Below are 19,941 nucleotides of genomic sequence, written 5' to 3' on the forward strand. Positions count from 1 at the left end.
GTGTACAACACTCGCGTTACAGTGTGTGTGTCCACATTCTACGTGTAACAAGCTAGGTAACCATAAACAGTAAACAAGCAACACACTTATATATATCATTAGTTGACTTGCTTGTCCGAGGTGTGTAGCTGAGCCAAAGAGAGTTGGTAGCCTACTGATCCAGACTTTAGTTTCAGACGTTCAGCAAGCCCAGCTCTGTATTGACCCAAGTTGAGGGAACAGTCGTCGGTGAAATGTTTGCCGCAGACATGCAAAACTTTGGGAAGTTGTGTCGGCGCATTTCCAGAGAAAATTAAATTAATCCACTGGTTCTTCTGGGGCTTGGATGAAGGCTTCGGTGTTCATTTGTACATCCAGTTATTGAGCAATTATTCACTCGCTCAAAAGCCATGATATCTCTCGTGGACAAACTAAAATCGCGCGCGCGCGTACTACTTCCTAGCTCATTTTCGGGAAATATTCTACTCTGGGCGGGCAAAGCAGAGAAAGGGGAGGTAACATTTCTCCTTATGACGTCATAAGGAGGAGATTCAAGATCAGCCTGATTGAGCCTCCATTTTCTCAAAGGCAGAGAAAGATAGCAAAAGCTCGATTTACACCGATTCAAATTTCTAGAAACTTGGGGACCATATACAGGCTAGGGGAACTCATATTAATGTTAAAAAACCTCAGAAAGTGAAAATTTCATGTCATGGGACCTTTAAGCACTGGTCCAAAGTTTCTACACGATTTGCTCAGTACTAACCTCTGACATTCTCCCATCTAGAAACTATTAGTTCTGCTTTGCTGATGTTATGATGCTAACATATTTGCCATTTCTCTGTCCTGCAGTGGGCAGCCTGAGAGATCAGCTAGCCGAACTGAAGAAGAAGAACCAGAACTCTCATCTCTCTGCTGAGAAGAACATTCACCTGGAGAGACAGGTTGGTCCCTCAGCAAAACTTTACCAAACCTTTAACCTCAGAACAATAACTACTATTTAACAAATAGCCAGAGGCAAGGACATTTAAAAAAGTTTTTAAACATTTAGAAAACAGCATAAAATGGCTATAAGAAAAATAAAATAGTAAACCTACTGAGGTTTGTGCTTGATACTAGGTAATTTGTGTTAAAATAATTTCTCCTATCCTAGCTAAAATATTTTAAAATATTGAAAAATAAACTTTTTAAAAGTAAAATAAATAAATAATAAATGTTTGAGGTTTGTTCTTAAATGTTCTTAGACAATTTCTAATACAATAAAATACTGTTATATTCAAATGTGCTTATATTCTTATACATTTCTGAAGCCCTTATATCAGTTTGGCTTCTTATAAACAAAAGTTTGGGGTCAGTAAGATATTATAGCAAAAGTGATAGTAAAGACATTTATAATGTTAAAAAAGATTTCTATGTTGGATTCAAAGAATCCTGGTAAAAAAAAAGATATTAAGCAGAACTGTTTTTTGAGCACCAGATTAGCATAATATAATGATTTCTGAAGGATCATGTGACGCTAATTGCCATCACCGGAATAAATTACCTGTAAAATATATAAAAATACAAATGATCTCTTTAAATTATTTCGCAATATTACTGTTTTTAATTGATCAAATAAATTCAGCCTTGTTGAGCATGAGATTTCTTTCAAAATCCCCTAAACTTTTGAACAGTAGTGTAAATTATATTTTGTTTTAAGGATATATAGATGTTCAGTATTATGGAATAAAAGGGATTCTGATAGTAAATGAATATGTCCTTAGTTGGAGGAGGTGAATGCTAAGCTTCAGGCTGAGGTGGAGGAGTCTGAGAGGCTGAAGAAGGCCCAGGGCGAGGTGTTGAGACAGTCCCAGCAGCTGGAGGTCTCTCTCAGGGAGCTCCAGGAGCGTCTGGCCCAGCTGGAGAGCGGCAGGCTGGGTCTGGAACAGGAGAAATTGAGTCTGCAAACCTCACTGCAGGAGGAGAAGCGAGAGAGAAGCCTTGGCTCAGAGACCATCAATGAACTACAGGGTGGGTGCATGTGAGTCTGTGCCAGCTTGTGTTCGTCAGACAGAAGTAGCTGTGAATCAACATCTACAGAGCTTCCTAGAAGGAGATTGCGTTACATTCTAGGGATCACACTTGTGTGCCGGTCTATGTGAGCGAGTGAAAGCTGATTTTATGTTTGAGCGTGTAGTGGTCAGCTCTTGCTGAAAGACACACTGGGCTCTTGTCTGCTGGGCAGTGTTGTTGTGTTGGGGTGGAGCTGCTCGCAGCGAATGTAAACATCAGTAGTGCGTTATTTTAAGGTCAGAGGCTGATATTATGTCGCTAGACAGGGACAAATGGGCAAACAAGAAATATCTCTTATTTTCGGTCATATTTTCAATTCTCTCTATTAAATTTAAAGGATTTGTTTCTGCAGACTCTTTAATATCCCGGTAGATCGTTATGTGGTTTAAATAAACAGATTTCAATTAAGGAAGGTCACTTTAAAACTTTTGACCATGCCTTTATTCATTTTTGAGACATTTCAGATGCCTTTTTTTTTTTTTTTTTTTTTTTACTTCTCTTTTTATTTCATTTTATGAAGTGCAGTCATACAGTGTCACAAATGAACTTTTTGATTGTACAGTAAGGTGCCACGGGCAAGTCCACAAACAGAACAACAATCCACAGACATCTCTAATCCTAACCATAATACATTTGCAAATGACCAATGCATTAAGATAAATAAATAAAATAATAATAAAAGTAAGGAAAATATATGATATTCAGAAAAGAAAAGAAAAGAAAAGAAAAGAAAATAAGAATACACAACATAAAAGTGTGCACAAATGTGCATGCACAAATCCCTATGGAAAAAAATTAAATAAATAAATACAATTCTGCATATCAAATGAAAATGTAGGCCAATGGATGACCATTTATTTAGGAATACATCTGCTTTCAGTTGTAATAATGCTGTTGTATGCTCCATGTTATAAACTTCTTGGATTCTTTCCCTCCATTGTGCAACCGTTGGAGGGTGTGGCTTCAGCCAGGAGGCCATAATTACCTTATTCGCTATTAAAAGAAGGACTCTCAGCAAACATGTTTGGCTGTTCTCTTCAAGATCAGCTGGCAGTACCCGTAGCACAAAGTATGATGGTTAAAGAGGTAGATCTATACAGATACATTTTTTTTATTTCTTTTTGTAAATTTTTCCAATATTCTAATATCTTTAGAATAGGTCCCCCACCAAGCCACAGCCCCTCCAACAGCCGTCTGAGGTGTTGCTCCATTTTGATGTTATGAATGGAGTTCTAAAATATCTCATTCTAATTTTCCATCCAAATTCCTTCCAGTTTGGACTACTGGTTCCCCTGTGTCCTTGACTGCATGAAGTCTCCCACTGCTTATCTGTAATTATTGTGTTCATTTCTAGTTCCCATTTTTCTTTAATATCTAAATTATTTTCTTTAAATTCTTCCTGCAATATCTTGTAAATATGTGATATGAACTTTGTCTTTACTATTCCCTTTGTCATTGAAATAAAAAAGTGCTCTATTTTTGTTGGTAGGGAGCAGAGCTTTTCCCATTCTTGAAGGTTTTGCAAGTAATGTCTAATTTGTAAGTACCTAAAGAAGTCTTGGTTTGGTAAATCATATTTCTCTCTGAGCGGATCAAATGATTTCAGGACTGCTCTGTCAAACAGCTGGTCTAATACAACTAGACCTCTTTCTTTCCACTTCAGGAATCCTTTGTCCAGCCTAGCTGGGGAGAACTCACAGTTGTTTGCTATCATTATAGCTCTGGAAATAGTCTTGGGTAGTTGTAATTTTTTACTCACAATTGACCATATTTTTAGGGTGTTTTTACTCCATACATTAGCAATCTTCTTTTTCCCCCATATGTCTTGGTTTAGCAATGGGATTGAATCTAATGGCAAATTTGGGCATTCACTCTGCTCCATTCCAACCCATATAGTGTCAGTGTCTTGGGACATCCAAGCAACCATTGATCTGAGTTGGGCTGCCCAATAATATGTTTTCAGGCTAGTCAAGTCCAGGCCTCCATTTTCCTTTGGGCAGAGTAGTCTTTTCAATTTAAGTCTGGGTCGCTTGCCTTGCCAAATAAACTTGGATAGCCATTTATCCAATATAGTAAAGGTGGAGGCAGGAACATAGATAGGTAGGGATTGGAAGAGAAAGAGCAACCTAGGTAAAATGTTCATTCTTATAGTTTCTATTCTTCCTATCAGGGAGAGTGGCAAAATTTCCCATCTTGTAAGGTCCGCTTTTATGTGGCCCATCAATTTCCCGTAGTTGGCTTTAAACAGTTTTGATAGGTCTGTCGTTATAATAATTCCCAAATATCTGAATCCCTGAGACCAGTGGAAATCAAGCCTTTCTGATAATTGGATTGGCCAATGTCCAACTAACATCATTGCCTCTGACTTCGATTGATTGATTGATTTGATAACCAGAGAGTTCTCCATATTTCTTTAAGGTGTCTAGCAGTGCAGGGACAGAAAGGATTGGATCCCTTATATAGGTCAGGATATCGTCTGCATAAAGAGATACCTTGTGCTCCTTATTTCCCATGTCTTTTATGCATTTTATTTCCTCATTCTGTCTTATAGATGCTGCCAGGGGTTCAATATTTATAGCAAAGAGCAAGGGGCTAAGACAGTCCCCTTGCCTCACCCCCCTCTGTAGGTCAAAGAACTCAGAACAGCATCCGTTTACTCTGACACGAGATTTTGGATTTCTGTAAATAACTCTGACCCAATTTACACATTTTGGATGAAATCCCATTACAGATAGCGTTTTGTACAGAAAGTCCCACTTTACAGTGTCAAATGCTTTCTGTGCATCAAAGCTTATTAACATTGATGGTTTCCAGATGCCTTTTACGTTTAAATTTCACTGATTTTTACTCCAGACCAAGACTTTAATCTTAAAATATGAAAATTCATTATAAAAAATATACTGTAATCACATATCTATCTAAACAAATTGTGAAATAAACAAATCATGAACCACAGAAAATGTATTATGTGAAAATAATTAATATCTGTTTTTATTTTTACTCAAATTCTGACTGTCCCTCAGTCTTTTCCACCATGACCAATGATTTTGCCACAAGTTTTATCAAAAATTAGTTTAGGATTATGTTTGATGTAAAATATGAGGTTTGATATGTAAAGAAAACAATGCAAAATCACTTCTAAGTTTGATCAGACATATCAGAGTCATTTCTGATCAATATGTAATTTTGTTAAAGTATTAATTTAAAAATAATAATATTTTAGTATTATTGTCAAAATATTTAATTAATTTTATCCATTTTTATTCTGATATTGGTTAAAATATCATTCCTATCACCATCATTTCCGCTAGTCAGAGTGTAAAGTGTGTTGTAAGAGATTTTATTTTCTAAAGGTCCACACTCAGGCCTAAAAGTGTCCATAGTTGAAGAAACCGCCCATTTATGGTTTTATGGTTTCAGGTTTAACATTAATGTTAACCTGAATTCCTGACATTTGACTTTAACTTCAGTCTTCTGTTTTTTTATATGCATTTCTGTCTTTCTTTCATTCTCAGGTCATGTCTCCGGACTGGAGGACGAGTTAAAACACATAAAGAGTTCTCTATCAAAGGCTGAAGTAGAGAAAAGACAGTTACAGGAGGATCTTACTGCCCTGGAAAAGGTGCTTGTGTGTTTTAGCAAGTGATTGAATGATTTACAATTTCAGCACATGATGTTTGTGTGGTTATGTGTATTTTTGTGAAACCCCATTAATGTTGTCCCTTCACCCACAGGAGAAGAACAAGCAAGAGATCGATCACTCCTTTAAACTCAAAGCAGTTCAACAGAGTCTGGAGCAGGAGGAGGCGGAGCATAAAGCCACTAAAGCCAGATTGGCCGACAACAACAAAATCAACCAATCCATCGAGGAGGCCAAGTCTGAGACCCTGAAAGGTAAGATTAGACAGTAGCCTCTAATTTAAAAACTCTTACAATGTGTATATCTGTTCAGATTTAAAAAAAAATGTTATGTGGAGCACAGTTTAGATTGATGGAAAACAAATTCTGGTTACCTTAGTACTACTTCCCTAAAAGTATTTGAGACATAATTTGGACTCACAACAAAATACAAAATAAGGCTTGACTTGGACATTAGAAACGTTCTCGTCAAGATTTTCTTGATTCCTCTAGACATGCCTTGCATTTCTGATCTCTGCCTCTGTATAAAAACGAAAATATCCTTTCTGCATTCTGTTCTAGATGAGTAAATCTTTCTGAAGTCTGTAGTACAAGTACAAGGAGTTTGGTGATGTTGTTTGTGTTTTTGTGACAGTTATGGAACATAAGCTGCTGGAAGAACGATCTGTGAAGCAACAGTTGGAAAACAGACTGATGCAGCTGGAGAAGGAAAACTCAGGATTAGACTGTGATTACAAGCAAGCCAAACACGAGCTTCAGGAGCTCCGCTCACTCAAAGAAAAACTCACTGAGGAGGTATACCTGTCTGTCTGTCTGTTTTTCTTGCTTGGCTGTAGCTGTCTGTCTGCCTGATGATTTTAATTATATCATCTCTGGGATGTTAATGTAGTGTCTTCTGTCCATATTTTCAACACTCTTTTACATAATAAAAAAAAAAAAAACCAGTACTGTGCAAAAGTCTTAGGCATGTTAATACCCCCCCCCCCCCCCCCCCCCCCCCCCAAATGGTTTTAAGTCAGTTATTTATATCTTTTGCTGTAGTGTGTCAGTAGGAAATACCAGTTTATATTTTCCAAACATTCTTTTTGCCATTAATTGTACTAATCCAGTGAGATTTGTGTATGCACAAGGAGTCTGACAACAGCCGGTATGATCTGATCTCACCATCATCGAGTCTGTCTGTGATTACATGAAAAAACTGAGACAGACTAAATCCAGAAGAACTGCGGGAACGTCTCCAAGATGCTTGAAGAAACCTTCCTGCAAAGCTACCTGAAAAACTATGCGCAAATGTACCTGGACAAAAGCCGTTTTAAACGCAAAGGGTCGTTACACGATATACTGATTTGAATTAGTTAATAGAAGTTAAATCATAAATAAATTCAATTTATGATTTTATTTTTGAAAGCATTCTCACTTTATTACTATATTAACTATATATATATAACATGCCTAAGACTTTTGCACAGTACTGTGTATATATATATATTTTTTTAAAGTATTAAAAACACAATTAAAAATTACATTTATGCATCACATAGTTCATGGGAAGTCCAAGATATTTGATTGAATCCAGTCTGTGTGTGTGTGTGTGTGTGTGTGTGTGCGTGCGTGTGTGTGCGTGTGTGTCAGGTGGAGGTGCTAAATGTGCGTGTGCATCAGGAGACTCAGAGGAAGACTCTGTGTCAGAATGATCTCAAAGTTCAGAGGGAGGAGATCAGCACCCTACGCTCCTCGGAGAAACAGCTCAAACAAGAACTCAATCATCTGCTGGAGCTCAAACTCAGCCTGGAAAAACTAAATCAGGAACTGCACAGGTGAATGACTTAGTGATCCACAATTTTTTCAATGCTGATACTAGTGTTTAGTTAGTAGTGATATCTATCTAAGATAAGATGTACATAAGATAATAAAATGTACAGCAAAATTCTGATATTAAATGAACATAGTGGAACACTCCATCATTGTGCATTATCTCAATAGCAAACTCCAATAGAGTTGCGTGTTAATGCACATTCACACCTATAACAGTAAATATATTAGCACCTACACCATATGATAACATTCTTTTTATTTTATTTTTTGCAGTTATGTCATAGCTGCTGCTCAAGTTCTTTTAAGTCGGGTGGTTTCTAATTGGCTGTCAGTGTTTTTATCATTCATCAGCTGGAAACAAAATCATTCTGAAAGTGATTACAATGATATTGTTCCTCTGTGTTATCATTATAGTTGTTGTGTGGATGTCCCTATTCTCATAGAATTAGAATGATTATTATAAATGTATAGTTATATATCATTATAGTTATCGGTCTTTGTCTGAACAGGCCTTTAGCCTGTTTGCTAAACTTACAAAGCGATACACTAATAAGCATAATTCATAGTACACACAAATTCTTATTATTCACTGAGGATCAGCATGCTATAAAAAGTCTCTTTTCTCTGTGTCCAACCAGGGAGAGAGAAGAAGCTGACATACAGTTGAAAGAGCTGAAGGACCAGTTGGAGGCAGAGCAGTACTTCACAGTATGTCTGCCAGCTTTATCATGTTTTGCCAGTGAATATGTGGAGGGATGTATTTGGATTGGTTTGTGTATCTGTGTGCTCATGTTTGTTTTTAAAGTACATTTTTTTCCTTGATTCCAGAAACTGTATAAAACTCAGATTCGAGAGCTAAAAGAAGAGACTGATGAAAAGGCTAAACTCTACAAAGATATTCAGCAGAGACTAGTGGATCTGCTAGAAGAGAGGTGTGTGTGTGTTGTTGCTATTAAAAAAGGATGTCGGGACATATCAAAGGGCTTATCCTTTTTCTTTAAAGGTGAAACCATATCAATTAGAGAAAGGTTAGATGAAAAGTAAGGTAATTAGATGCAATTAGTTAAGGATGAATTAACAGATAAAAATGTATACAATATGCTGAACACTCGTTCAATACAAACTGTTTTGTGTGTGTTTATATAGGGACTCGTTAGCAACGCAGCTAGAGGCGAGCCTTACGAAGGCAGATTCTGAACAGTTGGCGCGCTCCATCGCTGAGGAGCAGTACTCAGACCTGGAGAAAGAAAAGATCATGAAGGAGCTGGAGATCAAAGATATGATTGCCAGACATCGGCAGGAACTCTGCGAAAAGGACAATACCATCAGCTTGGTGAGAATACAAGAGAGTATAAGAATGGATATATACAGTCGTGCTCAGAATTAATCATACCCCTGGTAAATATGATCAAAAATGGCTGTAAAAAATAAATCTGCATCGTTTATCCTTTTGATCTTTCATTCAAAAAATTGGCAAAATCCTAACCTTTCATTGAAGTAAAAGAATTGAAAGTGGGGGGGAAATCACATTATGAAATAAATGTTTTTCTCCAAAACACGTTGGCCACAATTATTGATACCCTGTTATTAAATACCTTTTTGCAATCTCCTTTTGCCAAGATAACTGCTCTGAGTTTTCTTCTATAATGCCTGATGAGTTTGGAGAACACCTGACAAGAGATCAGAGACCATTCCTCCATACAGAATCTCTCCAGATCCTTCAGATTCCCAGATCCTTGTTGGCTCTTCTTCTCTTCAGTTCACTCCACTCATCAGGGGCCTCATTTATAAAACTGTGCGTAGGAACCTTACTAAAAGTGTACGTGCGCCCGAAAGCCAAAAATGGCGTACGCAAAAAAATATTCAGACTTATAAAACCGTGCGTACGCCAGAACCTGCGCAGAATTCACTTTATAAATCCCAGTCAGCGGAAGATTGTGCGTACATGCGTCTCCACCCGAAATAACCATATATGGAGCTTACAACGCCTAGTTTTACTATGCAGATCCTCATCTGCATATCATTTGCATATGATTATTCATCCACGTGATAACTTAAACGTTATCACGTGGATGAATAATCATATGCAAATGATATAAACGGTACAAGAAACATTACATTAATACAAATCAAGTAGTTGTCTCTCCTTGCCTTGTTTTTGAATAACCTACATAAATCAAATAGTGTAAAATACATTTCAGAGAAAGTTTTTCTCAATCTTTTCCACTTGCCGAATTGTATTTTTAATTGATTTATATTTTTAATGGAAACAGATAGGCCTTGGGCATTATTTGCACGAAACTATTTTCTCAGACAATCTGGTATTATCATGATAAGCAATTATCTCTGTGGTTAAAACATTAAAGCACGCCACAGGAAAAGTGTTCAAAAACAATCGCATCCACAGCAAATATTTCTAATGATTGAATTTAAAAAAATGTTGTAACTTCAGTAATGATTTCATGTTTAAGTGTTTAACTCCATTAATTTGAATGGCATATTTAATATAAATGTTTATATCAGAAGTATTTTATTTATTTAAACTGTTATTTGCATCAGTTTCACTAAACGGCTCAACACGCTCGCTGCCGTGGACATTTAAGAAGGAATGGATATTTGCTTCAAGTGACAGGCTTGGTGATTGAAATTATATTTGTATAATCTTTCTGTATATGTTTAATTTTCTTTAGATTTTCTGTATAAAAGTGACCAAAAATACATTTAACTCCAGCTCACCATCGGTGTCGCCAAAGTGCTCCATCTCCAAAACGTTCGTACGCATAGGTCAGAGTTTGCGTGCAGGTGCGCAAATTTTCCCGTCAAGGTTTTCTTTATAAATCCCACCTTTTGCGCAGGAACTGGCGTACGCATGTTTTCAGCCCCGTTTTGTGCGTACGCAAGCTTTATAAATGAGGCCCCAGGTCAGCGAACTGGGACGGTCATGGCAGAAGCTTCATTTTGTGCTCCCTAACACATTTTTGTGTTGATTTTGATGTTTGTTTTGGATCGTTGTCCTGATGGAAGATCCAACCACAGCCCATTATAAGATTTCTAGCAGAAGGTGTCAGGTTTTGATTTTTTATCTGTTGATATTTGATAGAATCCACGATGCCATGTATCTGAATAAGAAGTCCAGGACCTCCAGCAGAAAAATATGCCCACAACATTAAAGATCCAATGGTATATTAAATTGTACACATGGGGTACTTTTTATCCTTGTGTGCACCAAACCCATCTAGCGTGTTTGCTGCCAAAAAGCTCTTTTTTTAGTTTCATCTGACCACAGAACCCAGTCCCGTTTGAAGTTCCAGTCGTGTCTGACAACTGAATATGCTGGAGTTTGTTTTGGATGAGCGAGGAGCATTTTTCTTGAAAACCTCCCAAACAACATGTGGGGATGTAGGGGTTGTTTGATTTTTTTTATTTATTTTTTTTTGGCTTTCTGACCCCAAGACTCAAGTAATCTCTGCAATTCTCCATCTGTGATTATTGAAGAGTCTTTGGCCACTCAAACTTTCATCCTCACCGTCCATTAAGACAATATAGACACACATCCTCTTCCTGGCAGATTCGTAACATCTTTAGTTGATTGGAACTTCTTAATTATTGCCCTGATGGTCAAAATGGGGATTTTCAATTCTTTAGCTATTTTCTTACAGCCACTTTCTATTTTGTGAAGCTCAACAATCTTTTGCTGCACATCAGAACTATATTATTTGGTTTTACTCATTGTGATGGATGATTAAGGGAATTTGGCCTTTGTGTTTCCTCATATTTAAACAATTCAGACAATTTCATGTTCCTAGTCACCCTGGTGTGCTAAATAAAGGTAAATATTAATGGGAATATACTTCAGAGATATTTTATTCATAACAAATTCTAGGGGTATCAATAATTGTGGCCAACGTGTTTTGGAGAAAAACATTTATTTCATAATGTGATTCCCCCCCCCCCCCCCCCCCCCCCCACTTTCAATTCTTTTACTTCAATGAAAGGTTAGATTTTTGCCAATCTTTTGAATGAAAGATCAATTAATTCTGAGCACGACTGTATGTGTGTGAATGTGTGCGTGTGTCCACACAACATAAACATTAATTCATTTTAATTTAATCTTCTACATAATATAAGCTGGAGGAATCAAACCGCACACTCACTGCGGATGTGGCCAACTTGGCTAGTGAGAAAGAGGAGCTCAACAATAAGTTCAAACACCTACAGCAAAGTGAGTATGTTGCAGAAGTTAATATAAAATATGAATGGATTGATGTTATAATGTCCATATATGTTAATAATATATGTGCTTTAACATTTATAAATGTTTATACACAGAGCTGGAGATGGTCAAAGAAGAAGAGAAACAGATTAAATCTTTGACACTGTCCCTAGAGAAGCAGATACAGTCTGAGAAAACCCTCAAGATTCAGGTGTGTTTTGGAGAAACACCTAATTAAGGTTTATTGAATTTTAATCAAGGGTTTGTAACTGTACATGTTACTCCATTATTTTCATAGTTTAAAATAGGCGTTACTAGCATGTCTCAGGTAAATTATAGCATCAGATGTCTGTATTGTAGGCTATAAACAAGCTGGCAGAGGTTATGAAGAAAACTGATGTCAGGCCACAGCAAGGTAACAACAGTGACATCCGAAGGAAGGAGAAGGAGAACAGACAGCTCCAGCAGCAGCTCCGCACCGAGAAAGAAAAACTCAACAACACCATCTTCAAATACCAGAAAGAAATGAATGATATGCAGGCTGTAAGTGACATTAAATATAAATGCAAAAGAAACGTAACCACTAGAAAACCTATTCACCGGTCTACGTACAATACTTAAATAAACAAAGCACAGAAGAAGTGGTGTTCTCTTTGCAGATGATAGCAGAGGAGTCTCAGGTCCGACTGGAGATGCAGATGGCCCTGGACAGTAAAGACAGTGATATTGAGCGTCTGCGCTGTCAGATCACTTCTCTGAGCATCCATTCTTTGGACACCACCAGCATCAGTAGCACGGGAAACGACCTGGAGGGTGAAGATGCTTATCCAGGTAACTATCCAGGTTACGTCCCATCAAGCACAGGACTGCCTAATGTGTTTATTATCATTCATGTGCCATAATTGGTGCTATGGTGAGCTTAAGCCCCAAATGCTTTTAGTAAAGCCCTGAATAGTCATTTTTGTCTTTTCATTTAGAACCATAAAATATATACTGTTATTACAAACCAGACAATATAAATGTATAATTTTAGTATATAATGACTCAATACTTCACTGTTTTTTTTAGAAGCACCCACTGTAACTTCAAAACAAACTTCAAAACACCCAGCAAATCAAGAGTCATTTATTTATTCATCCTTTCATTTCGGTAGGGTTCTTTTCTAGGCAAGAACTCCCTGCGCATCCATGCAGCCTAGCATGGATAGGAGCAGCAATAACCTCCCTTAGAGTAACCCGAACAGAACCAACATGAATGTATTGCAGATATATAATTAATTCAATATTTTACTGTACAACATAATTCAATAATTTAGTCTGATTCAAAGAGGAATCAGAATGCCAAATCGTGACTGGACGAGAGGAGCTGGGGATGGAGGAGGGTAATTAGCTCTTGAGCAATGCGATAGCTGTTGATAATACTGAAAGTATGGAAGTTTATATGGATGCAGTGATAGGCGTCGTATTTCCAGTAGACGTGGATCAGCTGAGAGTCAGCTGATGCGAGCTTGACTAAAATGACCTGCCAGAACTGATACTACGCTTGATTTAATTAACTATTTATTTCTAAACAAACTTTAAAACACTTGGCGAATCAATCACAAAAAATTTCATTAATTTTATTTATTTATCTATTTATACATTCTTTGATTCATTCATTAACTTTATTTAAGCTTTTTTGAATAGTTTTATTTAGGCTGTTCCTATACAAATTTACAGAGGTAAAGTTAATTAATTTCATAAATTAACTTTTACTTCAAAACAAACTTACAACAAACTTAAAAACACCTGGCGAATCAATCACAAAAGATTCTCATCACTGGCCATTTATCTATCCATCTATCTGTTTATATATATATATATATATATCTCCTTTCTTTCATTTATTTCATTAATTAACTTCATTTAAATTAAATGTAATGTCTTATTAAGGTTGTCCCCATACAAATTCACACAGGTCTGATTTCATATCCACAAATATCCACTGAACCTAGAACACATAACATAATCAATACACATAACTCCTACTTGGTTTTCTTCTTTTTCCTGTTTTCCTTTTCACTCTGTTTCACTTCTAAATTGATGCATCCTTTTGCTTCTTTACCTCATTCTTCTTTCATTCCTTCCCACTCACCTTGATGCCGGTGTAGTGCGCATCACACACTCACACACCTCAGAGTCTATGTCCTTCACGTACCAACGGAGCTCCAAGTCAGTGTGTATTGATACCCGGCCATGCCAGATCACTTCTTGCTTCCCCTCCGACTCAGAGGAAGAGGAGGATGAGGAAGACGAGTGGAGGCAAAGGCCTGCCCTGACATATGAGAAGCCTATTGAGCAAGAGACTGCAGGTGACCCTGCATGGAAACAAATTAGCACGCATACTGCCCTGCCCCTTGCTCTCGTTTACTTTTATGCAGTGTGGAGTTTGAATACTAAACACCTAGACAGCATTTTTGGGCGTAGTGAAGGTTCAAATGAGCCTATGATGCCAAAAAATGCTGACTTGGTAGGCAGCTCACTAGGTCAGTGATTTCCAACCAGGTTTACACATACCCCAAGCAGGTTTCTAGAAGTACTTGGAAATATTTATCTTTTGCTTTATTTAACCTATAACCTATAATTGCTTTGTTCAACCTATATAAAATGACTTAAAAATTATTAGGTATGTCAAAAAATTAACAACAATATTTATTTATTGATTAATTTATGTATTTAATGGCATAACATGCTGAGAAATTTAAAGAGGACCTATGCTTTTTTGCATTTTCGACTTTCTTCAGTGTGTAATGTTGTCGTTTAAACATGAAAAAGGTCTGCAAAGTTACAAAGCACAAAGTTACTCCAAAGGGAGTTATTCTCTATATCAGAAAGCACTGTTCCTGAACTCCCTGAAACCCCTCAATTGTAGTCTTGAGTTTTCTTCTAGGAACAAACATGTCACAATATTCCTCAATAAAATAATTCCCACCCAAGGCATACAAAATAAAAGGGGCAAGGCCTGGTTGACACGTTAGTAGTGTGTTGAAACTTGCTGTTGTGTAAGGGGCGTGGCCAGTCACAACACACTGGTCCAGCCGACCAATTAGAGCACTTTGTGCTTTTCGGAAGAAGGGGCTTCATAGAGACTGGAACTAAATAGAGCGTTACTGACAGGCTGCAAATTAAAAGAGCTTGCTGTAAAATGTGTGAAAAAGAATGTGTTTTTTGAACAATCAAACATTATTACTTATTCTAGTAGACCCCACAAAACAAATTTAAGTCTTTGAAAAAGGGCATAATAGGTCTTACTATAAGGTTAGGGTTAAGAAAAGGGTTTAGTTTAGCGTTAGCATAATTTACTGTTATTTCTACAGTAAGTACATGTAACATATGTAACAAGAACACTGCAAAATAATGTTACCAAAAATAGTTTAGATATTAAGTTGAGTTAATTGTGTAGATGACGCTCGTAGCAGAATATATCCTCCATGATGATGAAGCCCTAATGGGGTTGTTGGAATATGCAAAGCCGCGTTTCCACCGAAATTACCCAGAACAATTTGTCCCAGGAACTTTTTTTCCCCCAGACCTGTTGCTTTCTGTGTTCCCACCGTGGTCTAAAGTACCGTGAAGATTAGGCAAATTAGTCCGGTGAAGTAGGACTGCACGCATCGCAACAGATTTTTTAAAATGGTGGTTGAAATGAAATGCTGCGTGGAGTCAACCAATCAAAATGCGGCATGAACTCAACCAATCCGCATGTTCAGCACCCAACTCCCACCCCTGAAAGTTCCTGAACTTTGAAAAAGTACTACCTCGTAAGCAGGCTACCACTTTCTGAGGGGGAATTTTTACCCGGAACTTAATTTAGACCCTGGTTCCTGCGGTCGAAACACACCGAGGACCACCCCAAAGTATCTAGTTTCTAGGGTAAGTTCCTGCGGTGGAAACGTGGCTTAAGGCAGAGGTTGGGAACCACTGCACTATGTTTTGAACCACAGCCACACTTTCCAACATGGTGTGATGCTCATTAGTTGTGACATTTTGCACATAATCACACTACTCACCTTGCGTGTTTTAAAACAGTCCATTAAAGGTGCAGTCAGCGATTTCTGAGAAACAGTTTTGATGTCTGAAATCAACCCAAACAAATACACTGCTTCCTTCATTGCTCCACCCCCAAAATGCATAAACACGCAATGCAAGAGTGGATGTCTCTATCATAGCTGAAGTGAAGCAAATAATGCTTTGCGGAAAATAAAGCGAAGATAACTAACGAACTACAAAGAAAGAACAAAAATTGAACATACAGTACACAAGAGTATATACAAGTAAGAGTTTGTTGTTAGTCGCCAACGGCACACCAGCTCCAGACAATGAAACACAGTAAAACCAATGTTACTCAGGTATGGAGCAGAAATAACGCAATCTCTGCGTCCGTTTTCAGGCCTTCCCGCTTAGGTCTCTCCAACTTTGGAAAGCTTTTCTAATATTAACGCTGGTCCAAAAGCTTATGCCTGATCATAGCCCTTCATAGCCCAGTGATATTCCTCTGACCTTTTCTCTTTGGTAATGTCAAAGACATTTGACAGCCATCTCTTTTTTTAAGTCTTTCTTCAAATCTCCCTCTTGCTTGCTCTCTCCTCCCCCATCATAAGTGTGTTGTGGTGCACGTTCTGATCCACTTTCAACAGCATTTCTCAGAAATCACATACTGCACTTTTAACACTCCGGAAAGCAAAACCTTTTTATTCCAAGAGACTTCTAGTACAGGTTGCATTCTGCACCTGGGAAAGATGTTTCTGAAGGTTTTGAAATTGCTTTAAGAAAGATTTGCTCTGCTTGTCATATTCAAACCTGTGTGGCTCTCTAATGTATAAAATACTCTTCTGTTGTTGTTTTTTAAACCACAGATTCTAGTCTTGAGGGATGGCTCTCAATGCCTACCAAAAACACCAAACGGTTTGGATGGGAAAAGAAGGTAAAGGTTTAAACATACACACTCACATCACACCACATCAACAAACCCTATCTGATCATCTTTGCATGCATCTCTGTGTAAATTGCAGTATGTGGTGGTCAGCAGCAAGAAGATCCTGTTTTATGACTCAGAGCAAGAGAGAGAGCAGGCCAGCCCCTTCATGATTCTGGACATAGAGTGAGTTTGGAAAATGCTACTTGCAATCAAAAAATATCTTGGCCTAAATTTACGATTTATGTATTTAAATTGCATAACAAAATGTCCATTCATTTGCATTACACAGTTTACACATAAACTTAATGTGATGCATATTTATCAGTCATCAATGAAACGAGCAAGATATCTGCACTCAAAAAAGGCATATTTGGTTTATTAACAATTTGCATCTATTTGATGATATTTAAAATATCGATATATCAAGGAAAATAAGTATTTGAACACCCTGCTATTTTGCAAGTTCTCCCACTTGGAAATCATGGAGGGGTCTGAAATTGTCATCGTAGGTGCATGTCCACTGTGAGAGACATAATCAAAAAAAAAAAATCCAGAAATCACAATATATGATTTTTTAACTATTTATTTGTATGATACAGCTGCAAATAAGTATTTGAACACCTGTCTATCAGCTAGAATTCTGACCCTCAAAGACCTGTTAGTCTGCCTTTAAAATGTCCACCTCCACTCCATTTATTATCCTAAATTAGATGCACCTGTTTGAGGTCGTTAGCTGCATAAAGACACCTGTCCACCCCATACAATCAGTAAGAATCCAACTACTAACATGGCCAAGACCAAAGAGCTGTCCAAAGACACTAGAGACAAAATTGTACACCTCCACAAGGCTGGAAAGGGCTACGGGGAAATTGCCAAGTAGCTTGGTGAAAAAAGGTCCACTGTTGGAGCAATCATTAGAAAATGGAATAAGCTAAACATGACTGTCAATCTCCCTCGGACTGGGGCTCCATGCAAGATCTCACCTCGTGGGGTCTCAATGATCCTAAGAAAGGTGAGAAATCAGCCCAGAACTACATGGGAGGAGCTGGTCAATGACCTGAAAAGAGCTGGGACCACCGTTTCCAAGGTTACTGTTGGTAATACACTAAGACATCATGGTTTGAAATCATGCATGGCACGGAAGGTTCCCCTGCTTAAACCAGCACATGTCAAGGCCCGTCTTAAGTTTGCCAATGACCATTTGGATGATCCAGAGGAGTCATGGGAGAAAGTCATGTGGTCAGATGAGACCAAAATAGAACTTTTTGGTCATAATTCCACTAAACGTGTTTGGAGGAAGAAGAATGATGAGTACCATCCCAAGAACACCATCCCTACTGTGAAGCATGTGGGTGGTAGCATCATGCTTTGGGGGTGTTTTTCTGCACATGGGACAGGGCGACTGCACTGTATTAAGGAGAGGATGACCGGGGCCATGTATTGTGAGATTTTGGGGAACAACCTCCTTCCCTCAGTTAGAGCATTGAAGATGGGTCGAGGCTGGGTCTTCCAACATGACAATGACCCGAAGCACACAGCCAGGATAACCAAGGAGTGGCTCTGTAAAAAGCATATCAAGGTTCTGGCGTGGCCTAGCCAGTCTCCAGACCTAAACCCAATAGAGAATCTTTGGAGGGAGCTCAAACTCCGTGTTTCTCAGCGACAGCCCAGAAACCTGACTGATCTAGAGAAGATCTGTGTGGAGGAGTGGGCCAAAATCCCTCCTGCAGTGTGTGCAAACCTGGTGAAAAACTACAGGAAACGTTTGACCTCTGTAATTGCAAACAAAGGCTACTGTACCAAATATTAACATTGATTTTCTCAGGTGTTCAAATACTTATTTGCAGCTGTATCATACAAATAAATAGTTAAAAAATCATACATTATGATTTCTGGATTTTTTTTTTTTTTGATTATGTCTCTCACAGTGGACATGCACCTATGATGACAATTTCAGACCCCTCCATGATTTCTAAGTGGGAGAACTTGCAAAATAGCAGGTGTTCAAATACTTATTTTCCTCACTGTATATTGATATTTAAATCATATTTTCAAACTGCATTTATTCAAACGAATCAGCTTAAAACTGTTATGGCTAGCTGTGGAACAAGCAATATTCTGTTAGTAAAAATGTATGAGATTGAAAGTAAGTATATAAATATATAAACTTGGTTATTGTGTATTTAAATCAAGTGATGGTCAAATAAACTTAACTTTTTAGATGAGTTTACCTGTTCGGCGTGATGATGTTTAACATCCCCGACAATCTCTGTTGTTCCATTTAGCCACTTGTTAGCAACTGCCTTTTACAAGACAACTAAAGGCTTTAAAAAAATCACAAGAGGGTATTACTGATGTATGTCATATTGTAGAATAAAACGTGAAAATATCTTGAGCTTGTGTTCTCCTCAGTCCTTATTTAAAGCATTTAACCAAAAACCCATTCAAAAATCCTATTGACTTCAGGACGAAGTTTCCAGGTTTTGGCCTACAAAAATACATCATCCCTGCACCACTCTAATAGTTTGTTTATGTGAAAATCTGTTGTTTATGTTAACATCTGTGTAATCCAAATGGATGGAAATTTTATACGTGATTCAATTACATAAATATTAAATTTAGGCCTAAATATTTTTGAGTACACACATTTACTGCTCTCTTGCACACCATATGCCTTTATTTTTAATGTCTCCTTTTACCCTCTTAGCAAACTCTTCCATGTGAGACCTGTCACTCAGACAGACGTGTACCGTGCAGATCCCAGAGAAATCCCACGCATCTTCCAGGTAACATGTTTCATTTGTCCTACAAGAAATGTTGTAGCATGCTTTGATATGAACCTTATTAAACCTTAGTTTTCATCTTCTGTTCTGTCTGTAGATATTATATGCTAATGAGGGGGAGAGCAAGAAAGAGGAGCTTGCTGTGGAACCCTTATTAGCAGCTGAAAGGACGTCCTATATCCCACACAAAGGTCACGAGTTCGTGCTCACCCTTTACCACTTCCCCTCTAGCTGTGAAGCATGTCCAAGGCCTCTGTGGCACGTCTTCAAACCCCCACCAGCCCTGGAGTGCAGGCGCTGCCGAGTTAAATGCCATAAAGACCACATAGATCGCAAGGAAGAGGTCCTTGCTCCTTGCAGAGGTCAGGAGGTCACACTCTCACACTCACTGTAGCTTTTTAAACATTAGAATATTTAATAATTTGCTCTGCTATACAATAATTATAATTAATATATATAATTTTTTCATATTATATTTGTAATTTTTCAATGTTATACTACATA

The 19,941-nt window shown here is 37.8% G+C and overlaps 1 protein-coding gene across 3 annotated transcripts in view; it reads left to right on the top strand.

Annotated features, from left to right (window-relative positions):
- rock2b (rho-associated, coiled-coil containing protein kinase 2b) overlaps window positions 1-19,941 on the top strand; it is a 45,035-nt gene that overhangs the window by 17,063 nt on the left and 8,031 nt on the right. For all 3 annotated transcript variants that reach the window (XM_084432807.1, XM_084432806.1, XM_084432808.1), the window contains exons 14-30: window positions 832-923; window positions 1,743-1,989; window positions 5,547-5,653; window positions 5,766-5,925; window positions 6,305-6,465; window positions 7,303-7,487; window positions 8,124-8,193; window positions 8,314-8,417; window positions 8,632-8,818; window positions 11,614-11,707; window positions 11,815-11,909; window positions 12,059-12,241; window positions 12,358-12,529; window positions 16,593-16,660; window positions 16,749-16,837; window positions 19,362-19,440; window positions 19,535-19,799. In XM_084432807.1, coding sequence (XP_084288933.1) covers window positions 832-923; window positions 1,743-1,989; window positions 5,547-5,653; window positions 5,766-5,925; window positions 6,305-6,465; window positions 7,303-7,487; window positions 8,124-8,193; window positions 8,314-8,417; window positions 8,632-8,818; window positions 11,614-11,707; window positions 11,815-11,909; window positions 12,059-12,241; window positions 12,358-12,529; window positions 16,593-16,660; window positions 16,749-16,837; window positions 19,362-19,440; window positions 19,535-19,799 — 2,358 coding nt within the window. The remainder of the gene's footprint in view (window positions 1-831; window positions 924-1,742; window positions 1,990-5,546; window positions 5,654-5,765; window positions 5,926-6,304; window positions 6,466-7,302; window positions 7,488-8,123; window positions 8,194-8,313; window positions 8,418-8,631; window positions 8,819-11,613; window positions 11,708-11,814; window positions 11,910-12,058; window positions 12,242-12,357; window positions 12,530-16,592; window positions 16,661-16,748; window positions 16,838-19,361; window positions 19,441-19,534; window positions 19,800-19,941) is intronic.

This window comes from Rutilus rutilus (genome assembly GCF_951802725.1).
Source record: "Rutilus rutilus genome assembly, chromosome: 15".
In the NCBI taxonomy this organism is placed as follows: domain Eukaryota; kingdom Metazoa; phylum Chordata; class Actinopteri; order Cypriniformes; family Leuciscidae; genus Rutilus; species Rutilus rutilus.